A 24688-nucleotide genomic window follows, 5' to 3' on the forward strand; every position below is an offset into this window, starting at 1 on the left:
AGATTGCCAGGGAATTGCCCTCTGGGGCATCAAACAGGAATGAAAGTTTGTAATTTCAGAGCATTCCAGTGTGTCAAACTTTTTCTTTATGGCTAGTCCTTATCATGTTTTCCTTAACAAATGTTAACAGAAAAAGATCAAAAGCGGTCAACCTTTGGAGTTCCCTGGTGGTCAGATGATTAGGATTCCATGCTTTCGTTGATGTGGCCTGGGTTCAATGCCTGGTCAGGAAACTGAGATCCCGCAAGTCACAGAGTGTGACCAAAAAAAAAAAAAAAGGTGGTTAACCTTTGAGGACTAGGAGGACCAAAACTGGAGGTGGAAAGATGGACTTCTGTCTTGCAATTTACTCACTTTTGTGTAATCTAAATGATCCCCCACCCCCCACGTGCATGTTATTCTTCTAACTTACAGGAAAAAAACAACAACAAAAAAAACCTATTAGGTCAGCCTGATCACTGTGGAGGATGGTTGGCAAGGGTCAAGTATAAATGTTTTCAGAAATTCATCCCTTAATGAGCCCAAGGAACCTTATTTTTCCCATCAGTTCTTGTATCAATGGATAAATATTAATTATTACTGCAGGGATTCAGGCTTAAATATCAACTCTAGGCTGCTCTTGCATTGACAAACAAGGACAATGGTGATAACCCTTGTTCACACAAGTGATCAGATAAGGAAGAAGTTGGCATTAGAGCAGGAGCCCCAGCCCTGAGCTCTGTACAAAGCCCCAAACCCCACAGTGAACTCACTTCAGGACGGAGTGCATCACCATCAGCTCCACCTTTTGGGGAGAGGGAAGGAGCCTGGCTGGTGGGCTCGGGGGTGGGGCAGGAGCAAGGTTTACACCTACGCTGGACTTGTGGTCACTCACCTCCCCTTAGAGATGCTGCCCCACACCCAGGACCTCCCCTCCAGGGCAGCAATTCTCATCTGCAGTAATTCACCAGAACCTTCTGGAAGTTTTCAAAATAATGCCCTCAAGGCCACTTCTGGCCAGGTAACTGCGAGGCCCGGTGCCAGTCTTGGTTAAAGGTGCCCATTTCCCACTAGTGCTTGCAATTCTGGCCGCTGCGTCCCCATTGCTCCGACAGGGACACCGAGCATCAAGGGGCAGGGCTTGCGGCCCCAGCCAAGATCCCCGACCCCTCTCTTCCTCTGCAGTGTACCACTGGGTCGAGATGCGGGCCAAGATGCGCCTCATGGGCTTCAATGCAGAAACCATCAAGCCGCTGAACGAGGAGGCAGCTGCGGAGCTGGGTGCCGAGCTGCTGGGCGAGGCCACCATCTTCATGGTGGCCTGCGGCTGCCTGGTGCTGGAGTACTCGCGACAAAAGACACAACAGCGTCGCAAGGAGGGGGAGCAGCTCGCCACCTGGGACGCGCTGCGGGATGAGGTCGACCACCTGGCACTAGTGCTGGAGGCCCTGCAGGCGCAGGTGCAGGCGGCGCCGCCGCCAGGCGCCCTGGAGGAGCTGCAGGCGCAGATGCGAGAGGTGCGTGCCCAGCTCTGCGTCCAGGACCTGCCGCCGGCGCCCCAGGCAGAGCCCACACCAGAGGATGAGGGACTGCCAGACCCAGGCCTTGGACAAGACTGATGTCTGGGCTGCCATGTCTGTCTGCACTATCCCTCCCTGAACCGGCCCAGCTAATAACACCAGGCCCCTTTAGGGCCAGTTGGGATCCTGGACAGGGCTTGATCCAACCAGGCCTTTGGTCACCTTCTTACTAACCTGCCTGGTGAGGGGGTACCTTCTACTGGGACTCCCCCATCCACTGGTGAAACGTTCCAGCCCAACCCTCCACCCCCTACTCCACTGGTTTAGCACTTTGGAATGGAGAAGCAGTATCTTCCACTGGACCCCACCCACCCACCACTACATCTCTCATTTTATCACTCACATCTTCAACCTACCTGAGGAGTGGTTCTCTTCCTGGGACCCTCATCTACCTTCTCCTGCTTCTTCACTGGTACAGAACATTGTAGTGGAAATACAGAAACCTCTGATGGACTTCCTGACCCCATGACTTTCCATCTACCTCACTTTTAGGGGGTTAAGAATAGGATGGATCTTGGCATGCATCAGCTCTTCTGAGTCACTCTGTGTCTCCTGTATTTAGTCCACCATTGGTATCCTGACTGGGGTCCTCCCCTTTAAGTGGATCTCCCCTTCCACCCTTGCCTCCATCCAAATCTGCTCTTCAGAGTACTCAGGGATTCCCCCTTACTTCCTGCCTTTGAACTGGACACTCAGTTACCACCCCCCGACCTTCATGCAAAGTCTTCTGCCAGTGAAGTCTGCCCCTCAGCCCTGAAGTTCCCTAGCTCCAACAGAATGGAATAATTCCACCAGGCTACCTCACCTACCCCCTGCCCACCCAATGAACCACCGAAGAGGGGGGTATGTATGCCCTCTGATTCCTGAATTCTACTTTTTAAGACTGTAAATATTGTAATAATTAAAGGAGCTCTGGAGGGAAAAAAGTCATCTTAAGAAAGTGTCTTGAGAACCATGATGTATATCTGCCAGTGGGTACAAGGCTCACTAAAATTAGAAGCTTGAAGGGTTCCCGGTGGGAGAAGGCCTGAGTCATCCTTTGAGTCCTTTCTGAGACAAAGACACTGAGGTCCAGGAGAACCAAAGGGTCTGGCCCAAAGGCAAGCGGTCAATGAGGGATGCCCTTGGCTTTCTCTAGGGCTGGATGGAAAGGAGTAAGGAAGCTGCCTATTGAGGGGCACCGGAAAGCCAAGAGGGGGCAGAGGAGCAGGTTCTGGTGGGAAGGAGGAAAGTGAGGGAAGGAGGAAAGTGAGGGAAGGAGGAAAGTGAGGGAAGGTGGATTACTGAGGGAGGGAGGGACATGCCCATCCTCATGAGAGCAGCCATTCAAATGACACCAGAAATCTTAGCATTTATAAAAACTGGCAGATTTATTCCGCAGGGGCCCATTTCCAAGAAGCTAAAGGTGAAGGTAAGAGGAGAGGTTTCCTCCCCTATTTCTTTCCCCCTTATCTTGTTTATCCCCAGGGGGTAAAAATGGCCTAGACCCCAAAACTACCCAAATAAAAAACCAAAAAACTGAGGTTCCAAAAAGTTACAGCATCTTAATTCCTCATAGAAAAGGGGAAGGAGCCAGAGGGAAGGGAGGGAGGTCCCTGGGGTAGGGGGAGGCACCCCCAGCCTGGTGGGACAACCCTCCTTACACAGCTGTCCCAAATGGGACAAGCCAGGGGCACAGCATTTAAAAACTCCCACACCCCATTTTATCAAAACCAAAGAGAAAAAAAAAATTTTCCTCCCCCTCCCCGAACAAACCTAAATATATATATATATACTTTTTTTTCTTAAAAAACAAAACTTCAAAGGCATTAAGCGTTAAAGTGGATCTACAACAAGGGAATGTGAAATTCCCTCCTTCCTTCCCCCTTACTGTGGGGTTACTTGGTACATCCCCAGCAGAGGAACCAGCCCCAAGGGGATGGCAGAGGGGAAGGACCAAAGGGAACAAAGGGTGGGGGCTTCCCCAGCCAATCAGCAGCCAATATGGGTGTGGGCGTGGTGCTTTGGAAGCCACACCCCCTGGAATTTTCCAAGTGACAGAGGGAGTGGGGAAGATGCATTCCTGTGTAGACTTCAGCCAATTCCAAGTCGAGGCAGGGGAAAGCAGGGTGACAGGTGGAGGGGGTGTGTGGAAAGGAGAAACTGGATTTTCTGGGGTCCTGTGGTCAGGGGGCACCCCGCTTCCTCAGCTCCTGGACAAAGGCTGGAAGGAAACAGTGGGCACAGGTCAGGGGCAGAGCCTCTTCCCCTTCTCCCTTCCAAAACAAGGTTCCAAGGGACACCATGCCTCCAAAATAAATAAATGCTTAAAAAGGAAAACACCTCACCTTCAATTATTTCCTCTTTCACTTTCTGCAATTCCTTCCTCACCTCTTCCAGAAGCTCCTGAAAATAATGGGGGTACAACCAATGAGGAAGAGTACCTGGACTTGCAGAAGTGAATCCCCCATTTCTTAATGACTGAGGGGCCAGAGGAAGGAGGGTCAAGACCCATATCACACATACACCATGACATCACCGGCCAGGCCACAAAGTGACTGAGATTTCTAGAGGAGAATTCTGGATCCTCTGAACCAGAGAGAAAAGTACTGGAGAACATCCAGTACCAGGGCTGGCAAATAAGACATTCCAGTCTCCTGCCAACTCCGATTGGTGATAAATGTCTGCGGCCAGTGTGCAGAAAAGGATTCTGGATATTCATCAGGAATGAGTGCAGTGATATTAGTAAGGACTGTCATGGGCATTGTACAAGGCGGTTATGGGGTCTGTCATCCCTGACACGATCCAATTTCTCCAGTACTCAGACTGGGAAGCTGAGGGTTCCAAGGCCTTTTCTAGAATCACACAGCAGGTCAGTGGCAGAGTCTAGACCCAGATCTCCTTTCTATCCCCCAAGCCTCACCCCCAGTCCCCTCCCCTACCTGTTTCACCCTCTCCAGGTCTGACTCGTCACTGGAGCTAGGTGTAGGGGGGTGGGCCTCGGAAGTGGCCACTGAAGAAGACGACTTCATCCTGGAGAGGTGGCATGGTGTGGGGCAGAAACGAGGTTAGAGAGAGGGTCTGCCTCCCCTGCCTCCCATTCCAGGGGTCACACTGTGTTCCTCCCTACAAACTTGGCAAGTCCGACTCTTTCTGGGGGTGGGGCCCCAGTACTGATGGCCCACCTTGGCAAGGTTGTGCTGTTCTTCTCCCAGGGTCTCCGCACAGATTCTGGGGGACAGACAATAAGTCAAAAAGATCAGGAACAAGGAATGCCCTGCCTCAGCCTTTCTTCCCGAGCCTCATCAGCCCCCATTCAAAGAACCGTCTCAGGAGACTACAATCCCCAGGAGTATCTGTACAGACTCTCCCATGAAGGTGTGTTATACATGAGAAGAGGGCATCCTGGGACTTGTTCCTGTGACTAGACTGGGCTCTCACTCACTCACCACTGTGGGCTGGGACTCTGGCGTCTGACTCCTCCTGCTGGTGGGAAATAAAACTGTCACGAGCCAGACATGGCCATTCTGCTCCTTTTCTTCCTCCACCTTCAAACACAGCCAATCCCTATCACAGCCCCCGCCCCAATATTCCTTCTCTAATGGTACATCCTAAGGTGTATAAGGCAGGAAGGGTCCCTAACTCACATTGGCAGATTCATCCTTGGCAGGTTTCTCTCCAACTTGCGTGGCTTTCCTTCTGTGAGAGAGAAAGGCAGAAACAGATGGCTTCTGTCCCCTCTCAGCCACTCAATGGTTCCCTTCCCCAGAGTTCTGGAAAAGTGGGTCCTAGGGTGCAGACTTCTGGAATTCATCAAGGCTAAGCACATTTTAATTTTAGAAGTCAAAGAGAGTGCTGTTCTCGAATGAGGGGGTGGGGGTGGCGTTTAGGATTCCTACATTTGGGAATCACAAAATTCTCAGGGCAGAGTCCCCAGCTTCTGAGGCAGGGTCATCTAAGGTCCTAAAATTCTGGGTTCCAAAACATTCCAGAGGCTACCTAGGGGGTTGCAAACCTCAGTCATTTCAGGAGAATGCAGTCCCCATCATTATATCTCAAACCCGGCTATCAAAGGATGAACTTTCACCCAAAGAAACAAACTAACCAGGAATCTGAGCCCTCCCCACACCTGGTCCTACTGAACTGGAATCTCCAGGTGATAACTGCTGGGCTGAGGGGTTTGTTTTGAGAGCTTTCCGAGACCACTGAGAGCTCTGGGCTCAGGCTCACCTCCGGGCCAGCATGGCGTTCATCTCTTCCATGAGGCCCCCGCCTGTGCTTCGACTGCTCTCAGCTTTGGGGGCCACAGGCCCCGCTGAAGCTTCCTCCTGCTGGAGAAATTACAGAGAAGAGAGGGCTTTACAGGCGGGCCTCCCAGCCCTCCTGTGAGGCTCCCAGGCAACTCTGGCCTCATTCCATTATTATATCAGACCCGTCACCCCACACCTGCTGCGCCTGCCCCTCACCTTGCTAACTTTCCTGAGTTTGGCGCCGGCAATGGCTGAGGCCAGGCTGGGGGCCCCAGTCCCTCCACCACTGGGGCCTTGTGCTGTGGGGAGAGGGGGTGCCGGGGGTGGGCCTGCCCCTGCTCCCTGTGTGGTGGCCGAGACCCCTGAGGAGAGACCAGGGGGTGGGGGTGGACCTGGAGGAGGGGGAGGTCCCGGGGGCGGTGGTGGTGCCCCAGCTGGGGGAGCAGGCGGGCCTCCTGGAAGAAACACAAAACAGGAGGGGTGCTGAGAGAGAAGCTTCATTCTTTGTTGTCCGGCTGGCCCACCCCCTCCTCTGGGGCGGCCCCCTGACCCCCGAGGCCATGTGAGCAATCACCTGCGTTGGAGGCTCTGCGCTCCCGTTCCATGAGCTCTGACTGCTGCTGCCTGGGGAGAGAGGGCGAGTGGCTATCACCCAGGGCCCCCAGGTGGCCAGCAACCTCCCGGATTGCCCCTCAGAGGTGTCCGGCAGGGCTGGTTCCTAAGCCCCACTCATGTCCTCTATCCCCGAGGGGCCTAGGAAAGGGCTGGGGGATGGGGTGGTAAGGGCAGGGACAGGGCAAGACCGGGATGTGAGTGATCCAGTCATCAGACCATCAAGAATCACAAAACGCCCAACATCCTTTAAACAACCCCGTTCTGGACTCTGCGAGTCCAGGGGACTGGGATTTGAAGGGTTCTGTAACTCTGGGCATCAGGAGTTTTTCAAACTCCAAGGTGGGGGAGGGTGGTTCTTAAAGATGTGGATTTCTAGTCCCCTGGGAGTTGGAACATTCTGAAAATTGAAAGTTGGAGAGGTCTGAACTCTAGGCGTCAAGGGTTTTGGAACCACCTAGAACTCTGGCTGGGGGGTTTCCCACCCGGGGACCAGCCCCACCTTTTCTGCTGCTCCATCTCCTCTGGCGAGGGGCCATTCTGGGCAGACCACGTGGGAGGCGCTGTAGATGGTGGTGGGGGCGGGGGCCCACCTCCTGGAAGTGAGAGTAAAGGCTAGTGAGTCACACGGAAGCCAGCCCCACCCCTTGGCACGCTCCCGAGGGGCCTCCGGGTACCCTGTGAGGAGGGTTGGCACCCGCTTCCCCTGACTGAGCTGACAGGTGGTGGGCACTGGAAGGATACCCAGATCACAGGCAGGACAGCGAAGGCCCAGAGAAGGGGGTCACCCACCCCAAGGCCTGCAGATGGGAATTGGGGACAAGACTTGAATTCAGGCAGATTCCAGAATCCAGTAATGCACAGTCACAGCTGCTCAGACCCCCTACCTGAGAGCTCAGAAGAGGCTGACAGCCCCCTCCTCACCTAGCCTCAGGCCTCCGGCTCCCGTTCTTTCTTGTGCTTCAGACTGCCACTGAAGTTGCTCCTGGAAGCAAATGCCTCCACCATTTGACGACTGGCGAACCTAGACGCACAGCCATCACCTAAAACTGTTGCTCCTCAAAGCACTCCTTATGGACCGGTCAACTTTGGCATCATCAGGGAGCTTGTTGGGAAGCACAGAGGCTCCGGTCTTGGCCCACCTACCTGATTCAGAATCTGCATTTTTCCCTAGATGACTCGCAGGCACATTCCAGTTTAAGAAATACCAACTGGAAGTATTTTCTTAACATTGTGGCTTGAAAACTAACTGACAATGACGTCAGTCAGTCTAATGGTTACCTGGAGAAAGGGCAAAGGAAACCTCCCGGAGGCCTGAAACATTTCTATCTTGATCTGGGAGGGGGTCACACAGGAGTGTGCAAGTGTAAAAATTCATGGAGCAAAATGGGCTCTTAGGAACCATGCGCTTGACACGTGGGTACACTCAGGGCAAAGAGGAGCCCACAAAATTGGGCTGGCGAAAAAAATCCACTTGGATTTCTCCGTAACATCGGAAAAACCTGAACGAGCTTTCTGGCCAGCCCAGAAACTCTCCGTAGCAGCAGTGAATGAGCCCTGTTTTCAGATGAGTATACTGAGGCCGAGTGGTAAAGGGGCGGCCCCAGGCCCCACGGCAGGGCTCAATGGTCCCCTCCGCCCACTGTCTCTAACCTTCCAAGGCCTCTAGGGCGCTGGCCATGCCGTTGGCAAACTGCGTGGCATCCTCCTTGCTGCCAAAGTTGAGGCCCCAGACTTGCCGGGCATCGCGCCACTGGTGGAAGTTGGGGGTGGCCTGGTTATACTTGACACCTCGGACGATGGCACAGTTGATGACCACCTGGCGGGAGGCAGGGAGGGGAAAAGTGGATGGGGGTGGTGAGGCCCTGCAGGCAGAGGGGGCGAGGAGGAGGGGAGCCTCACCTGCTGGTCCGGCTGCATCTTGCGGCCAACCACCCGGAAGGAGTTGGTGGTGGGGTTGTGATAGATCTGGACGCGGCTGAAGGCCTGCGGGCCCGTGCCGGCGGGCAGCCAGCGCTTGTTGCTGTCATCGTAGAGCATCACCGTGGCCCGGCTGCTGCACACAACCGTCTCGCTGCAGGGCGGCGGGCGGGGGCGAAGGGGAGAGGCCAGTTAGCTGTGGGGAGCCTGGCATCCTCCCCCCAGGGGCCCGTCACCTTCTCGTTCCCCTGGGAGATTCGCAGACGCAAAGTCAGTGTGCCAGGAAGAGGGACCCACAGAGAGACAGAGGAAGACAGATCGAGAGAGAGGGCTGAGGACAGGCCCTCAGAGAGACCCACACAGGGAGACTGGAGGAGAAAAAGACGGGTGGGACAACAAAAGACAGACTGGGAGAGACAGACAAATAGACAAACCGGGGGATGTGAGACAGACAAGGAAAGAGACAGACAGTCAAACGGGGAGCAAGAGACAGGAAGAGGACGAGTCAGACCGGCTGGAAGAGGCAAACATACAGACTGATGATGGGGAGAGAGAGGTAAGAAAGGCGGTCAGATTGTTACAGGGGAGGCGGACTAAGATGGACCAAGAGAGAGAGATGTGGCGTGAGAGCTGGAGGAGGGGGCCCGGGAGAAGCGGACGCAAGGGACAGAGCAGGTGTCCTGGGCAGCACCGGGAACAAGCCCCTGCCCGACGCCCTTGGAGCCTCAGTTTCCCTGTCTCTGCCAGGAGGCTTGGACCTTCCTGCCCCCACTCCCCACTGTGGAGGAGGAAGCTGAGGCTCAGGGAGGTGAAGGGTGAAGCTTGCAGCAAGTTGGGGACCGATGCGAGATCCCAGGCTCTTCCCCTTCCTGCTGCCCACCCCATCCATCCGGCGCCACCCACCCTCCCCCACCCCCTGGCACCAACAGCCATCAGCAGACACTCCCTGCTCTGTGTCCGGCAGTGACCCAGACAGCCCCGGCCCCACCCTGCAGGGCAGGAGAGCATCGCAAGGGACTGTCCTGTCTGCACATGGTGATAATCCAAGACCAGGCCTGGGGCTGCCCAGAAGGAGGGCCTGCCCCAGCCTTTGGATCAGAGATTTCCTGGAGGAGGTGACATCTGACTTAGCCCTGCGGGGAGGGGGCTGAGTAACACAGCTCAGGGTTCAGGATCTGATATCCACAGACGTAGGTTCAAATCCCCACTGGGCCACCTACTCCATGTGACTCAGGCGAGCACCCTTGCAACAGAAGGCATCTTCTTTGCCCGCAAACTGGGGAAACGACAGACCCCACCTCCCAGGGCAGTGGGAGAAGTAAATGAGTCTGGGCATGTAGAGTGCTTGGCGTGGTGCCTGGCATGAGTGCTGAGTAACTGTCAGCATCCCTTCCCCGAGCACTCTGAACAGGCACCAAGGGGCCCTCCTCCACCCCTCACCAGTCCTTCTGGGAAGGTTCAATGCCCTCCTCTCTCAGTGGGGAAACTCAGGCTTCCAGACGGGAAGTGACTTGGCCAAGGTCACCCACAAACCAGGGGGAAGCACTGGTCCCTGCCCGGCCCCACCCCCACCAGACTTTTTCCTGAAAAGAGGAAGTTGGTGGTCAGAGGTTTCTGGGGAGAGAAATTACACCCCGCAATGGCTCTGTCTCTACCAGGGCTGGGGGCTGGAGCGTGACAGTGAGACTATAAAAGACAAAGCAGGGAAAGCCCCCTCAGCTGACCCAGATCCAAGTTCTTAGGCCAGGGAGCTAAGCCCCCAGGTTTGCATAATTAGGGGGCCTCCCTCTGCCCTTTCTCTGGAGTCTCACATTTTATTCTCACTGCAGCTCTTCCAGGTGGGTTGTTTCATCCTCATTCTGCAAGGACTGCAAACTGGCACAGAGAGGTTGTGTGACTCACCCATGGTCACACAGCTAGTAGGTAGCAGAGCGAGGATCTGAACCCAGGCCACCTGGCCCCCAAGTCCACTGTCTTCACCACCGGGGACTGTGTGGGCCCTACCCAAACACCAGGTTCTGGTTCTAGACAAGCGTAGCCTCAGGGGCTGTTTCTGGCTTCCACTGCCCCCGGCAGGGCAGGGTTAAGGCCTCGCCCACACCTGCCACCCACACCCAGGGCAGACTCTGGCCAGGTGCCCAGGGCCTTCGTTGCTACCCCACCCTAGCTGCACTTTGCTCTTTCCAAGAGCCCCTGCCCTGCTCAGTCTCTGGACTAGCCTGAGCTCTGGGTGTTTGCTGAGTAACCCCGGAATGGTCTTGTCCCTATCCAAGCCATGGTATCCCCATTCCAGCAAAAGGGTCCTGTTAAAACACAAGTCAGATTGTGTCTCTCCTCTTCTTAGAAACTCCGCTGGCAGCTCCCAGCAGAATTTTTATTCTGGCCAAGTTCTCTCTGGGACCTTCATGATCTGTATGATCTCTGATCTCCCCTTGACCGGCCCCACCGGCCGTTCTAGCCCCCACTTCAACATGCCAGACACATTCCCACCTCAGGGCTGTGCTCTCGTTCTCCCTCAACCTGGATTTTCACCTCCTTTGGGCCTCTGCTTAGCCGTCACCTCTTCCGAGAAGCCCTTCCTGACTACCCTACCTGGGAAAGCTCTCATTGCAAACACTGTTGGGTGTTTCATAACACCCAATCCCTGCCTGACAGGGCCTTATCTGTCTCTCCCATCAAACTGTCAGGACCACAAGGGCAGGGATTTTTGTCTTTTCTGTTCACTACTGTGTTCTCAGAACTTAGACTCGTGCCTAGAACCTAGCAGGTATCCAGGAGTTGTTAAATTAGCCGTCTATAAAAAAAGGAAAGTTTTTTTAACAGCCGCTGACATGTATTGGTTAGTCTGTGTCCCAGACACCGTTCCAGGTACTGAGCTCCAGCTGCCACAACGAACCTTACAGTGACCTCAGGGCACACCCTTTTTCCAGACAAGGAACTGTGGCCACAGAGGGGTGAAGATAGTCATCCCAGGTCACAGAGCAAACAAGCAGAGGGGCTCATATTTGAACCCAAGTCCTGATCTTCCCCACCCCAATGTTCTTAACCTCATTTAAAGATGAGGAAATAGCTAAGCTGATTTTTTTTTTTTTAAGGCAAGGTATAAAGTGGTGTGAGAGGTTTTTTTTTAAAAAAAAAAAAAAAAAAAAAGCTGGGGAGGATATAAATACCTCTGCACCCAGAGAGGTGAAAAGCAGAGGTTGCTTCTCAGGGGACTAGCCTCCCCTGCTTGCCTCTGAGGCACTGGGGGCACTGGGGGTCTGATAAAGGAGGCAGGAAGTGGACAGTTCGCACTGTTTATCCACTTGAGTTGCTTGATTATGTCTTTTCTTTTTGCTTTGTTTTACCATGGGCTGGTATTACCTATAAAAAATTAATTCATTACTTAAGAATAACAACAACAACAAAAAAACCCACCTATAAACCAGACAAAAAGCTAGATCAGAAAAATCTCACAGCCAGGAAGCCGGGAGTGAGATGCAAATAAGGTCTGCCTAATTCCAGTGGTCTCCGGGGGCTTCCCTGGTGGCTCAGATGGTAAAAATCTGCCTGCAATGCAGGAGACACAGGTTTGATCCCTGGGTTGGAAAGACCCCTTGGAGAAGGGTATAGCTACCCACTCCAGTATTCCTGCCTGGGAAAGCCCATGACAGAGGAGCCTGGCGGGCTCCATGGGGTCGCAGAGTCAGACACCACTGAGTGACTAACACTTTCTACTCGACACTGGGGTCTCACAGCCTCAATTTGACATGAGACAGTCTGAATCCCCAGTCAGCCCAGAACTCTCCCACAAGCCCTCCCATTCTGGAAATCTTCAATATGTGGCCGGTAAAGGAGAACTGAAGTCACCCCCTTGCTGCATGGCTTCACCTCTCTGAGCCTTACTTTCCAGCCCTGGAAACCATAACTCCCTGGGGTTTGTTAAGGATTGAAAAAGATAAGAAAAGCCTTAAGCGCAGGACCTGGAATTTGGCACAGGACCAAAAGGGAGAGCTTCCCCGATGGCTCAGAGAGTAAAGAATCTGCCTGCAATGCAGGAGTCACAGAAGATGTGGGTTTGATCCCTGGGTTGGGAAGATCCCTTGGAGAAGGAAATGGCAACCCACTCCAATATTCTTGCCTGGAGAATCCCATGGACAGAGGAGCCTGGCGGGCTACAGTCCATAGGGTCACAAAGAGTCAGACTCAAGTGACTAAGCACACACACAACATATAAGGGAGCCGAGAAGCAATACAGGAAGGAGAGAGCTTCTCATCATGGGAGGCAATCAAGCACAGTCACTCTGGTTTACCGAAACTTTCCCGTTGAGATGTTTGCCCTTCCTTCTACCCCTTCATCTGATAGCCCCTTAACCTGTAATCCACCCCACAAAGACCCAGGGATACACAGCCTTTCCAAACTACAAATCTTTGAAGCAATCCTGGATAGAAAAACAGGTTTAGGGTCTGCGGGGCTTGTATGGGTTCACTCTAGTCCCTCCTCCCTGACAGGCCTCAGTTCCCCATAAGTGAACAGGAAGGTAACTGGGTTCCTTCTTGCTTATCATCATTATCTTCAGTGTTTGTACAGTAAAAACAGGTTACTTGTTTTTTTTCTAAGGCCACTAAAGGTTTGATTTTGCTTTTCGTTAAGAGTATAATAGGCCTGGGTTCCTATTCAGACCTGCCTACTTCCAAACTGACTTTAATAGGTAATCTACTTAATTCCCCGGTGCCTCAATTTTCCCATCTGGGAAAGGGGGACGATCATAATAGTAGCAATCTCTTAGAATCTCCATGAGGATTAATTTGAATCAGGCACCTGGTACAGTGCCTGGCACAAAGGAGGTGCTTAATCAAATGGTCTCTCATTATTAAAAACAATAATAAATGAACCAAATTCTTCTAGAGTCTCCTCTGCACTAAGAGTCTCAGACCTCTGCCCCACTTCCCAGAATTCCAGCTCAGAGTCCTGGACACAGCAGACACTCAACAAATATTTGTCAAACTGAGAAAAAAAAAAAACTGTAATTTTCCATCTTAACAGCCTCTCTTCCAACTGTCCCCTAGACTGTCTCCAGCCTAACCAGCCAGAAATCAGAGGATCTCAGTGCCCTCCCATCCCTCAACACTGCTTAGAAATTTCTGAGGTATCTTGGGCCAGGCCTTTCTCTCTTTGAGCCTCCCTCAGTTTCCCCAGCAGCCCCTAGACAGGCCCCTAGGGTCATTCTGAATCCTAGCTGTCCTGGGAGAAGGGGCACAGCCCAAGAAGGCCAGTGTGGCCATCAGCAGGGAAGACCCTTCAGAAGATGGGAGTAACCCTCTGGTGGGACAGGCATCAGCTAACTTCTGCCCACCCCCCAGGAGATACAGGAGGTTTGGTCATGGCCCGCAGTAGCAGGGGGCCTTGTGGGAGGGCCAGGGCCTCTGGGACTGGGGGAGGCGGGGGCGGGAGGCTGGCCCAGACATTGCTCCTGCCCTTTTACGGTCTCGGTGAGTGAGGCAGCACTAACTCGGACATCCGCCATCCGCCTTCCACCGTGCCTGGGACCGGAAACGGGGTGGGGGGCGGTGGGAGCGCGCAAGGGGCGGGGCTGGGGGGGCAGTGGAAGAGGAGAATCCCCCGGGAAGAAGGTGAAGGAAGAGGGCTGACTCCCCAAAACTGCCCTCTCTCCCGGGCAGACCTTTGAGAGATGTTGCTGTAATGGGGGAAAGGGTAGGCAGGAAGTCTTGTGGGTGTCTGTGGGTGCCCCCATCGCTCCAAATTTTCCAACAATCCCTTTTCAGCAGAAGGAACAAATGTGGGAAGGGGGCATTCTCTAATGACCACAAAAAGGAATGCCACCCAGATGTCAAAGGGCAGGGAATGTGGCGGATGAGAGAGGATGTGGGCCCCAGGGGGTTAATCCCCAGCGGCCCCCCAGGGGCCTCCCCCTCAAGCTGGGGGCTTTGGAGCAGGAAGTCTCTGAGAGAGTAGAGGAAGGGAGATAGTATTGTCAGGCTCAGGCCTCAAGGGAGAGATTATGGGGGGCCGGGGAGGATGGGAGAATGAGGGGGAGGCCCAGTCGGGTCCCCCAGTCCGCACCGGCTCCGCCCTCAGGTAAGCCCAGGAGTTTTGAGGGAGGCTCCGGGAAAAACAAAATCCCTGGATCCCTTGGGCCCCCCACCCAAGATTAAATTCCTGGGAAGATAGCTGGAATTCTCTGGGAAGCCTGAGTCCCAGGGGGAGAGGGCTATGACCTTGAGGTTTTCCAACGCCCCCTCCTCCAACCTCACAACTCTGGACGGTTGGGTAAGGGGGGGCGGTGTTGAGAGGAGGGGGAGGTGCCGTGGTGGGGAAAGCAGCCGGCCCACGGCGCTCTCAGGCCGCTCCCCCCCCACACACACACCAGCTGTCTCGACAGGTGAGTCAGTTAGACAAAGGCCCCCCTTCCCCCAGCTGCCGCGCCCCCTCCTTCTCCAGGGCCGCGCAGGTGGCGGAGAGGGGCCGGCCCTTCGGTCCAGGGCCGGGGAGGCGCCCTCGGTACAGAGCGCTCGCTCCCTCCTAGGCACAGCCTGTTTTAAGCACATTGTGGGTGGGGAGCGGCGAGGAACGGGAGTCCCAACCAGACCCTCCAGGCTGCGTCTGGGTCCCTGGATCCGTCCACATCAACCTCCTTCACAGGGGAATGAGCCGCCGAAATTTAGGGGTTAAGTACCCCCGAAGTTAGTGAGCAAAGTCCCTCGTGGGAAGAATTTCCAGCGCCATGTATAGGGGGACCCCGAAAACCAAGCTCTACGTCTCAATCTCTCTTCCAGGTCCCAGGGGACTCCCAAACCGGCCCCCCATAATCCCTCTCAGGGCCAGGTTGAGATTTGGGGGCAGTCTGAGTCCTGCCTAACCTCTAGCTTCTCTGCGGAGATTATTTGCCAACTTGGAGATTCTCTGAAAAGTCTTAAAAATTTCGGGAGTCCTCGGAGCGCCCCCAAACCTAAGGGTTCCCAGGAGAATCTCACGGCATCACCCAGAGCTTTGAGAGTCAAGGGGAAGCAGTCAGTGTTTGGAGCTTGTCCAAGGGGGCTCGGCCTCAAATCCGAGGCTCCCAGTGCCCAGTCCCCAAATTCCAACCGGGACCAAGCTGCGGGGAGGAGGGGACAAAGGCAGGGCGGCAGGAGCCCGCGCCGGCCAGGGAACGGTCTGGAGGCAGTTGGAGGCTCACCTCATGGCTGCTCGGCGGGCGGGCGGAGCGCCCACGGGCTAGGTGCTCCCGGGGCGCCCCTGGCTCGCGGTTCAGAGGTTCAGCGCTGGCTCTAGGCTCTGCTCAGTCTGCCCCAGGCTCCCGCCCCATAGAGTCCGGCTTCCTGGGGGGGAACGTGGACAGGGCCGGGGCGGGTCCTCGGGCGCCTCTTCCCTCTGGGGTTCTGCTCGCGGGGTCCGTGCGGCAGAAAGAGGGTGCGGCGTCCCCTCCCCGGCGCGCCCCCTCGGCCGGCGGCAGCTACAATGTTACTCTTACTACTGTACTTCTCTTTGCTACATTTCGTTCCAAAATTCCACTCCCCGCACCCACAATGCCCTGCGCCTTAAAGGGGCCGCGGACACCTTAAGGCGGTGGGGTTGGGGAGGAGTTGGTGGAGGGCGCTTAAAAGGGCAACGCGGAGCCTTCGACTTCCGCTAAGTCCCTCTTCCCCAACCTTTTTGCACAGCGATGCACTCTGGGGGTCACCCCCAAATTAGAGGGGAAGCTTGATAGAGAGGAAGGGATCTTTCCTTAATCCTGAGTTCTCTCCCACGATGGAAATTCTTAGGGGAATATCAGGGGGGTACAATTTCTTCTCACCCTCCTCGTCGACTTTTTTTCATTTCTTTACATTCTACTCAGTTTGGGGGACGAGGAGGGCCCTCGGGTCAAGAATATATTTTCTCCGATTTTCTCCCTTAAATCCTACCTTCGGGACGCGCCCCCGCAAGGTCTCCCTCCTTCCCCAATTTATGAGGGGTCACTAAGGGGTGATCCACCTCCCTCGCCGAGAAGGGGGATGGGTGGGGAAGGGGCCCACCTCTCTCGTTGCCCCCCACCCCCGCCCGCCCAGGGAAGGTGAGGAGGAAGTGGGCGCGGCCGGCCGCTGACTCACAACCGCAGGGTGTGTGTGTGGGGCGGGGTGGGGGGTGGTGCAGCAGTGGACCTGGGTGGGAATGGGACTCCCGATCCCTGTCTGAATAAGGCTCCTGGCCCCCTACCCACGCACGCCACGCCGTGACTCAGTTTCGCGTGCGGAGGATGGTGGGATCATGCAGCAATCCGAGGGCACGGAGTTGGGGAACCCTCCCTCTGCCAACTCCTGCGAGACCCCTCCCCCACGCGCCAGGTTCAGGCTGAGTCCCTACACCCTCCCCGGCTTCCGCACCGGGACCCGCAGACTCCACCCCCACGTGACGCCAGCAATATGACCACGCCCCTCCTGTAGAGCGCCACCTGGCCTGGGGGGCAGGAGTCTGGGAAATCAGTTGCAAGTTTAGAAATGGATAAACTGAGGCCTAGAGGCAGGGAAATAAATCTGGACTAGAGCCCTCTTGCCTGAGCCACCAGGACTCCAGTGGTTAATGAGAGTAAAACAATTCTCAGGGCCTAGCTGACTTGGTGAGGGAATCAAGCTTCCTACCTTTTTCCTAAAGGAGCCTGCTGCCTGGGCAATACCCTGATCGCTATCTCATTCTTCTAGGCCAGTCTTTGATATTAATTCTTCTCTGAATAACTGAGTAATCCTCTCCCCTTCTCTGCCCCACACTGCTGCTGCTAAGTTGCTTCAGTCGTGTCCGACTCTGTGCGACCCCATAGATGGCAGCCCACCAGGCTCCTCCGTCCACAGGATTCTCTAGGAGTGGGTTGCCATTTCCTTCTCCCCTACCCTACAGTGGAAGGCCTTAAACCCTGATCCACTGTAGGTTATAATTATCTCTCTCTGTGTCTCAGGCTGTGAGTCGTTTGGGGACAGACTTGAAAACCCCAGTTCTTTGTGACCATGGGCAAGTCCTTTCTCCTCTCTGGGTCTCAGCTTTCCCATCTGTGAAATGGGAAAGTGGTGTTTCTGTGTGCCACTTGCACTATAGTCAGCACATTTTTTGGTAAAGATCCAAATAGGGACTTCCCTGGTGGTCCAGTGGCTAAGACCACAAGTAGGGGTCCTGGGTTCCATCCCTGGTCAGGGAACTAGATCGCACATGCTGCAAGTAAGACCCAGAGCAGCCAAATAAATAAAGTCCAATAGTAAATATTTTAGGTATATTAGACATAGGGCCTCTTTTATGTATTTTTTTACAACCCTTTAAAAATGTAAAAATCATTCTTAGCTCAAGTGCTGTACAAAACAGGTGGCAAGACCTCTGCACTAGAGAAACTCTTGCATGTGTACACAGGAGTCTGATCAAGAATCTTTATGGCAGCAGCAATGCAAGGGTAAGAAACTGGAAACAACCTAAATAGCCGTCAAGAGGATGATGGGTGTTGAAACCATTCCATATCTCTTGTCTGAAGTGCTGAGAGGCAGCTAAAAAGAATGAGATGTGTGCAAGTGGCATGAAAGAAGGCTCTAACACATTACTGAGTAAAAGGAAACAAATTACCAAATGATACATAGGGTATGAGTAAAAATCAAGGCAACACTTTAAGGTACCATATATGTGTGTGTCGGAGAAGGCAATGACACCCCACTCCAGTACTCTTGCCTGGAAAATCCCATGGACGGAGGAGCCTGGTATGCTGCAGTCCATGGGGTCGCTAAGAGTTGGACACGACTGAGTGACTTCACTTTCACTTTTCAAAAACTTTCATGCATTGGAGAAGGAAATGGCACCCACTCGTTTCTTGCCTGGAGAATCCCAGGGACGGGAAAGCCTGGTGGGCTGCTGTCTGGGGTCGCACAGAGTTGACACGACTGAAGCAACTTAGCAGCAGCAGCAGCATACATGTGTGTACTTGTGCAATAAAAGGTCTCAAAAAATCCACTCCAAACTCATTCCAGGGTTTACCAATAGGACAGTGAATGGCATCATGGAGAATTTGATGATCATAATCTCAAGCCTCATCTCGAAAATGCCAAGTTTGGGACTTCCCTGCTGGTACAGTGGTTAAGAATCTACCTGCCAATGCTGGAGACATGGTCGGGGAAGATTTCCACATGCCCTCAGGGCAACTAAGCCCATGCACCACAACTACTGAGCCCAGTGCTCTAGAGCCTCTGAGCTCAACTGCTGAGTCTATATGCCTCAACTACTGAAGCCCACTTGCCCTAGATCCCAAGCTCCAGAAACAACAGAACCCCCTCGATCACTGCTGCCAACTAGAGGAAGCCCACAGGCAGCAGTGAAGACCCAGTGCAAGCAAAATTTAAAAAAAGAAAAAAAGAAAATGTCAAGTTCAATCTTTCCTCTAGGCTTTCATATTAGCTGTTCCTTCTGCCCCAGGGGGTTTTTGCATGGCTGACTAGTTCTCTGTTAGGTTTCTACTCAGCTGTACCCTCCTCAGAAGTGTTCACGGACCCCCCTGTCTAAAGCAACCATCCCCAGGTGGAAAATGGGGTGACTATGGGTGGGGACTTGTCATTGTATACCATTTTGTGCCCTGTGAATTTCAAACCAAGTGAACTTATTACCCATAGATAGCAACGTAAAAAACCAACATAGCTCCCCTAGACGTTTTCTTAATCACATCCCCCATCTCCTTTTTTTTTTTTAAGACCCTTGTCAGTGTCTGAGATGACCTTATGGGTTCCCTTGTTTGCTGTTCCCCCACTGCCGCCACGCCCCCCACCCGGAAGTTCCAGGGGGAAGAACTTTAGTGAGTCTGCCAGGTTGATGGACATGAGCAGGGCATTTTGCCCACAGTAGGTGCCCCATACATATTTGCCAAATGACTGAGCAAATAATGCATGTTTTTTTTTTTTTCACAAGAAAAATATATTTTGAATTATGTAATTAAAATTTAATCATAAAAACTTTCCCCAACCTCCCTGCCAAATAGATGAAAAATAGGAAGCGAAGAGGTTATTGAACTGAGTGTTTTTCAGAGTCCAATCAGCTCTAATTATTAGACATTTGGTTTTGGGTTTTTTTTTTTTTCGGTCTAGCTGGTGGGTGGAATTTCCCCTCACTCATAAGACGTCTTATGAGAGGGAAGTAGGAGAAAGGGAAATAAACACTCTGGGGTTCCTCCATCAGCTTCTCTTCCTTCCGCTGGTCTCATAACTGGGGAAGGGGAGTTCTCTTCCTTAATTCCAGCTGGGCAGAGGGTCCTCAAAGGATGACAGCTGTTAAGCCTCCAAGTGCAAGGCAGAGACTGAATGGGCGCCAGTGGGTTCCTCAGCCCCTTTCTGCCCCTTCTGTAAAAACAAAATGTGGAAGACGGTGAATAGGAACCCCTTCTTGCCTCTGGGTATTTACTCCCTGGTGTTCTGAATGCTCCGCTCCTATTTTTTCCTTTGAGGAACCAACATTCCTCATCTCTTCAACCCCTTTGTTTTAGGGAGAGGGGACCCCAAGGGCAGGCACTAAGGGATGGGCCTGTGACCCCAGCCTGGCCAGTCAGAGACACGGACACTGGTCGGGCACGTGACCCAGTATGGCCAATGAGAAGCAGCTCTGGAACCGCGGCTGCCCCCTACTGGGAAACGCCTGCTCTCCCCACTGGGGAGGTTAGGTTCCTGGGACGTAAGCCTGGAGCAGAAACTCTTTGCCACCTCACGTGGAGACCCTGCCAGGAAATGAAGCTAACTCAGAGAAAATAAAACTAACCGTATGACATCAGTTGACAACTGGATGCAGTCATGCCTTAAGTCCCTGAACTCTTCAATTACACGGACCAGTAAATTCTTGCTTTGTCTTCACAGTTTGAATGAGATTTCTGTCACTCACAAATCAAAAGAATCCTTACAAAGTTCTCCTTTCTGCTGCTAAGAAATTATCCATACCCCAAGCCAAAGAGTAATAAATAACCCAGCTCCCTTCTCTGCCCTGCAAAGGCCTTCCAGTTTCCATTCTCCCATTTCCTCCCAGACCTCCACCCTATACCTTAATTTATATGGGTTCACCCACTACCTCCTTGGACATCTTCAAATAAGCTTTGTGATCCCATGGACTGTTGTCCACCAGGCTCCTCTGTCCATGGAATTTTCCAGGCAAGAGTACTAGAGTGGGTAGCCATTCCCTTCTCCAGGGGATCTTCCTGACCCAGGGATCGAACCCAAGTCTCCTGCATTGCAGGCAGATTCTTTACTGTCTGAACCACTAGGGAAGCCCCCCAAATAGGGTATCTGGGCCCAATCCACAACCTCTCTCCTCTAAGACCTAGACTACCCTCAGAGATGTCCTGGCGGTCCCCGCAGAGCAGTCAGGTTGGTCATCAACGTTCTGTGAATTTTTCTGCCTTATTCCTGGATGGAGGGGTGGTGCTTGGGATGATGGAGCTTCACGGAGCAATGTTGTTGTTCAGTCGCTAAGTCATGTCCCATTCTTTGTGACTCCATGGGCTGCAGCAGGCAAGACTTCCACGTCCTTCACTATATCCAGGAGTTTGCTCAAACTCATGTCCATTGAGTCGGTGATGCCATCCAACTATCTCATCATCAAAAATCTCATCTTCTGTTGCCCCCTTCTCCTTCTGCCCTCAATCTTTCCCAACTTCAGGGTCTTTCCCAATGATGAAGCAAAGTCAGAGGCATATTTCTTGGAGAAGAAGCACAATCTCTTCTCTGCTTCTGCTTCCGATCCCACCCCTCTCCCCACCCCCCACACCCCTATCACAATTCTTCAGGAACAGGTGTGAGAATTTATTAATATATCGGGCAAATCCACTCTGGCTGCAATTTCCCCATCACTTAAAGGAATAGGGTGGGGGCTTGAATTACATGCTTCTATGAAAACGTTCAAGAAAACAGGGTCCTTACCACACAGCGCTGTCTTGAGGCCTGGCAGAACTGAGAATAAGCTTCAGCGATGACTGTGGCCCTAGAGAGCAAAGGAAGGCCTTCAGGAGGGCATCCTCCTCCGGCCAGCAACTCTCCCATTCCAACCTACCCCACCCCAACTCACTTGCAGTAGAGCCCTCCCCCAGGAGGTAAATCCGGGATGTCCTCAGAGGCCAGAGTCCTGAAAACTGTGTTCAAGCTGGGGGGCTCTGGGGCAGAGGCACACAGCTCTGAGAAAGAGACAAGAATTGTGGGGGTGCTCGGCTGGCAGATAACCCCTTCCGCTGGACTCCCAACACCGCTCACCTGCAACTCTGTGTCCCAGGGCTGCATCGAGCAGTACCTCCTTCCTGACGGCCTCCTCACAAGGTCTGGGAGCCCCGGGAAAGCAGACCAGGAGGCAGGTCATGTTGTCCAGGCTGCCCTGGAGAAGGTGGAGAAAAGAGGGCCTGGTGGAACACGTGTGAGGGCCCCAGCACAGGGCTCTATACCTTCAGCAGCAGTTTCCCAACATTCCCCTTGTTCTAGTGTCCCCTTCCCAATCTGGTTATGCGCATTTCTCGAAAGTCCCACCCTTCTGCCACTCTAAAGCAAGCCTCTCACAAAGACCAATTGCTTAGGCCACGCCCTCTCTTGCTGTCCTAGCCCCACCCTGTCAAGGAGAACCACTTTGGCCACCTGAATGCGAAGAGCCGACTCACTGGGAAAGACCCTGATGCTGGGAAAGATTGAGGGCAGGAGGAGAAGGGGGCGACAGAGGATGAGATGGTTGGATGGCATCACAGACTCAATGGAAATGAGCCTGAGCAAACTCCAGGAGATAGTGATGGGCAGGGAAGCCTGGTGTGCTGCTGTTCATGGGGTCGCAGAGTTGGACATGACTGAGCAACAGCAACGACAGCTTCTCTTTTCCAAAGCTCCTCCCACTTTGCTGTTTCGCTTCTCTTCCTTCCGCCACTAATCACACCTCAGTACCCACCTCTAGGCCTAAGCGTTTGTGTTTAGTTGCTTCAGTCTTATCCGATTCTTTGCGACCCCATGGACCATGACCCACCAGGCTCCTCTGTCTGTGGAATTTTCCCGGCAAGAATACTGGAGTGGGTTGGCATTTCCTACGTCAGTGGATCTTCCCAACCCAGGAATCGAACCTGCGTCTCCTCCGTCTCCTACATTGCAGGTGAATTCTTTACCACTGAACCACCTGGAAAGCCCTAAGAGCTGTCCCATTCCAAAAGACCACGCCCTTTCTCTTAAATCCTTCCCGCGTATCTATCCATCCCATCTTGTCTCCAGTCTTCCCTCAGTCTCCGCCCTCTGCATCTTTTGACCCTGCCCCGGTTCTGCAGGCCCCGCCCATCCTCTAGTTTACTTTAGCCTCTCCATCAAAGCTCCTCTTCCCTAAATCCTTATGTTCTTCCCTCAAAAACCTCAAGCCCCGCCCCCAAGACCTTGCAAAGACACGTGTCCAACAGCTGCGCGCAGAGAAGCTCTGGGGCCAAGCCCAAACAGAGGCGCGATGCCACCAGTCCCGCTAGGGCAGACCCGGACATCGTGTCCCACACGCCATCAGAAGCCAAGAGCATGAACTCGTCCTCCGCTTGGCGTGCCAGGGCGGTCACCTCAGGCTCCGCGGAAACGAGTTGCTGTTCTGGGGGCCTTCCCGGAGCCTCTTTGTAGGCAAAGTCTCCCAGTGCTCTGGACACTGCCAAAGAGCCCTCGAGGCGCCGACGGCGGATGGTGCCGCCCGCGTCATGGATGCGTTCACGTTCTCGGGGACGGATGGGCCGATGGTCCTCGGTGCTGAAGGCCACGGCGCCGGCGCGACTCAGCACCGCGCGAGAGTCACCGCAGTGCGCCAGGTACAGAAAGCGCGGGGAAACCAGTAACGCCACAGCGGTGGAGCCCCCCGGCTCGCCGCGGGGCCAGAGCGCACGCAGGCGCGCGTCTGCGCTCAGAAAGGCGCGGCGCAGTGCTTCGCATACTCCCTGGGGCTCGCTGGGCTCCGGGCCCAGCGCCTCAAGTACTTGGCCCTTCAGGTGGCGCGCGCCGAAGAGGGCGGCTCTTGCCCCGCCGTGACCGTCGAGGACTGCGAAGAAAGCCCAGCCCGGGGGCAGCCCGGGTAGCGCAAGGCAAGCGCAGTGAGCATCCTCCATGTGTGCGCGCCAGCCCTGTACTGCGCTAGCCCCAAAGCGCAGACCCCACGCCGCCGCCGCACCCCCGTGCGGCCGCTGGGCGCAACGCGGCGCGTCTAGGAGGGACTGAGGCCGGTTGGGAGACTTGCATCCCTCCTCTTCTTCCTCCACCTCCTCTTCCTTGCGGGCTGGCCAAAGGAGACGTTCCAGCAGGCGGGCAAGGGCCGCCATCCTTCGGCCTGGAGATCAGGAAGACTCCACCCTCTGCACCTGCTAACCATCCCCGCCCCACTAATCCCCTGCCTTGTGACATTTTAAACCACCTAAATCTCCTTCCTATGCCCTTGACTTGCACTCAAGTCACTAGAAAGGGTTGAACTCTTAGGGCTTCCCTCTTCCACATCTTCAAAGCGAGGCTTTGGGTTTGGATCAGAGAAAAATGACAATATTGCCAATCTAGCACTGACCATAGGTACACATAATTTTACATCATCATCTCCAGTTTACCGAAGAGGAAACCGAGTCACAGAAGTAAACAGTGTTATTGGGAAACGATTTCTAGCATCTGTATTCTCAACACAACACTAGGCTTCGGGTACCCAGCCCTGCTCTGTCCAATCTTCTCCCATATCAGTGGTCCCATCCCGGGTTTCAAAAGCTTTCAGTTCTTAACTTTTTTATTTTGACCTCTCGCTCTCGGTCTAGTCCCCGGGTTTCAGTCGCTTCTCTTCCAGGTCCCGCCCATCCATTCATACATACAGTGGCTCCAAATATTTGCTATCCCTACTGACTCTAGCTCCGCCTCTTAGCTACAGGCCCAGCCCCCTCACTCCAGATTGCGCTCACCTTCTGAGCCACACCATCTCCCTTGTTTGTTCTGCCTTATTCCCCCTAGGCCACGCCTCTAGCTCCTCTGTCTCGGACTGACTCCGCCCAACTCTGAATAATTCCAAATTAGCTTAAGGCCCTTCAAGTCTGAGCTCCTCCCCTTGTCTCAAAAGTTTCCAAGTAGTTTCTTCCCGCCCCCTTTCCCACTCCCATGGAGATTCTACCTTTACCTCCCAGCGATAATCTTTGTACCCTCCCTTCATTGACACCTCTAGCTCCACCAGAACGGAGTCTGAGTTCCACGCCTCCATCCTCTCCGCCTGGGCTCCTGCATCCTTATCTCTCTGAGCCCCTCACCCAACCCTCGGCCCCACTTCACTCCCACTAAAGGCCCCGCCCTCCTTTCTCTAGACCCCGCCGTTCAGACCGCCTTCCACGACTTCTCGACCAGTAGCCTACCGCCATAGCTCCGCCCCTCTATTAGGAAGAC

The 24688-nt window shown here is 53.9% G+C and overlaps 3 protein-coding genes across 6 annotated transcripts in view; 1 reads left to right on the forward strand and 2 right to left on the reverse strand.

The window, feature by feature from the left end:
• Positions 1-3060, forward strand: part of OPA3 (outer mitochondrial membrane lipid metabolism regulator OPA3) — a 67066-nt gene extending 64006 nt beyond the window's left edge. Inside the window, exon 2 of the mRNA XM_040252616.1 lies at positions 1165-3060. Within this exon, the coding sequence (XP_040108550.1) occupies positions 1165-1598 (434 nt within the window). The 3' untranslated portion in view covers positions 1599-3060. The remainder of the gene's footprint in view (positions 1-1164) is intronic.
• LOC120872313 (vasodilator stimulated phosphoprotein) lies at positions 2911-16396 on the reverse strand. Of its 4 annotated transcripts, none has more exons than XM_040252584.1 (13): positions 15499-16396; positions 8303-8474; positions 8054-8219; positions 6903-6996; positions 6363-6412; positions 6005-6243; positions 5769-5866; positions 5186-5237; positions 4988-5021; positions 4724-4769; positions 4481-4571; positions 3887-3944; positions 2911-3762 (listed from the first exon to the last, which is right to left on the reverse strand). In XM_040252584.1, the coding sequence occupies exons 1-13, from the start codon at positions 15501-15503 to the stop codon at positions 3725-3727; spliced, it is 1143 nt and encodes a 380-aa protein (XP_040108518.1). In that variant the 5' UTR covers positions 15504-16396; the 3' UTR covers positions 2911-3724. The 4 variants fall into 4 exon arrangements, with proteins under 4 accessions (XP_040108518.1, XP_040108516.1, XP_040108517.1 ...); XM_040252582.1 differs by having other exon boundaries at positions 4988-5024; XM_040252583.1 differs by having other exon boundaries at positions 5769-5869.
• Positions 16397-19221: 2825 nt separating this feature from the next.
• PPM1N (protein phosphatase, Mg2+/Mn2+ dependent 1N (putative)) lies at positions 19222-24354 on the reverse strand. Its single transcript, XM_040252631.1, has 5 exons — positions 22687-24354; positions 21545-21662; positions 21363-21468; positions 21218-21278; positions 19222-19654 (listed from the first exon to the last, which is right to left on the reverse strand). Exons 1-5 carry the CDS (start codon positions 23599-23601, stop codon positions 19586-19588), a joined length of 1269 nt encoding a protein of 422 aa, XP_040108565.1. The 5' UTR covers positions 23602-24354; the 3' UTR covers positions 19222-19585.
• Between the last annotated feature and the right edge of the window lie 334 nt (positions 24355-24688).

Source organism: Oryx dammah, unplaced genomic scaffold (genome assembly GCF_014754425.2).
Source record: "Oryx dammah isolate SB20612 unplaced genomic scaffold, SCBI_Odam_1.1 HiC_scaffold_13, whole genome shotgun sequence".
Classification (NCBI taxonomy): Eukaryota; Metazoa; Chordata; class Mammalia; order Artiodactyla; family Bovidae; genus Oryx; species Oryx dammah.

Coding starts and splice junctions, on each gene's coding strand:
- LOC120872313 (XM_040252581.1), bottom strand. Junction 6,413..6,902: donor GAGATGGAGCAGCAGAAAAG/GTGGGGCTGGTC, acceptor CTCTCTCCCCAG/GCAGCAGCAGTCAGAGCTCA. Junction 4,770..4,987: donor CAGAGTCCCAGCCCACAGTG/GTGAGTGAGTGA, acceptor TCTGTCCCCCAG/AATCTGTGCGGAGACCCTGG.
- PPM1N (XM_040252631.1), bottom strand. CDS start 23,601: ATGGCGGCCCTTGCCCGCCTGCTGGAACGTCTCCTTTGGCCAGCCCGC. Junction 21,469..21,544: donor CCTGGGACACAGAGTTGCAG/GTGAGCGGTGTT, acceptor TCTCTTTCTCAG/AGCTGTGTGCCTCTGCCCCA. Junction 19,655..21,217: donor CCTCAAGACAGCGCTGTGTG/GTAAGGACCCTG, acceptor TTGTTTTTACAG/AAGGGGCAGAAAGGGGCTGA.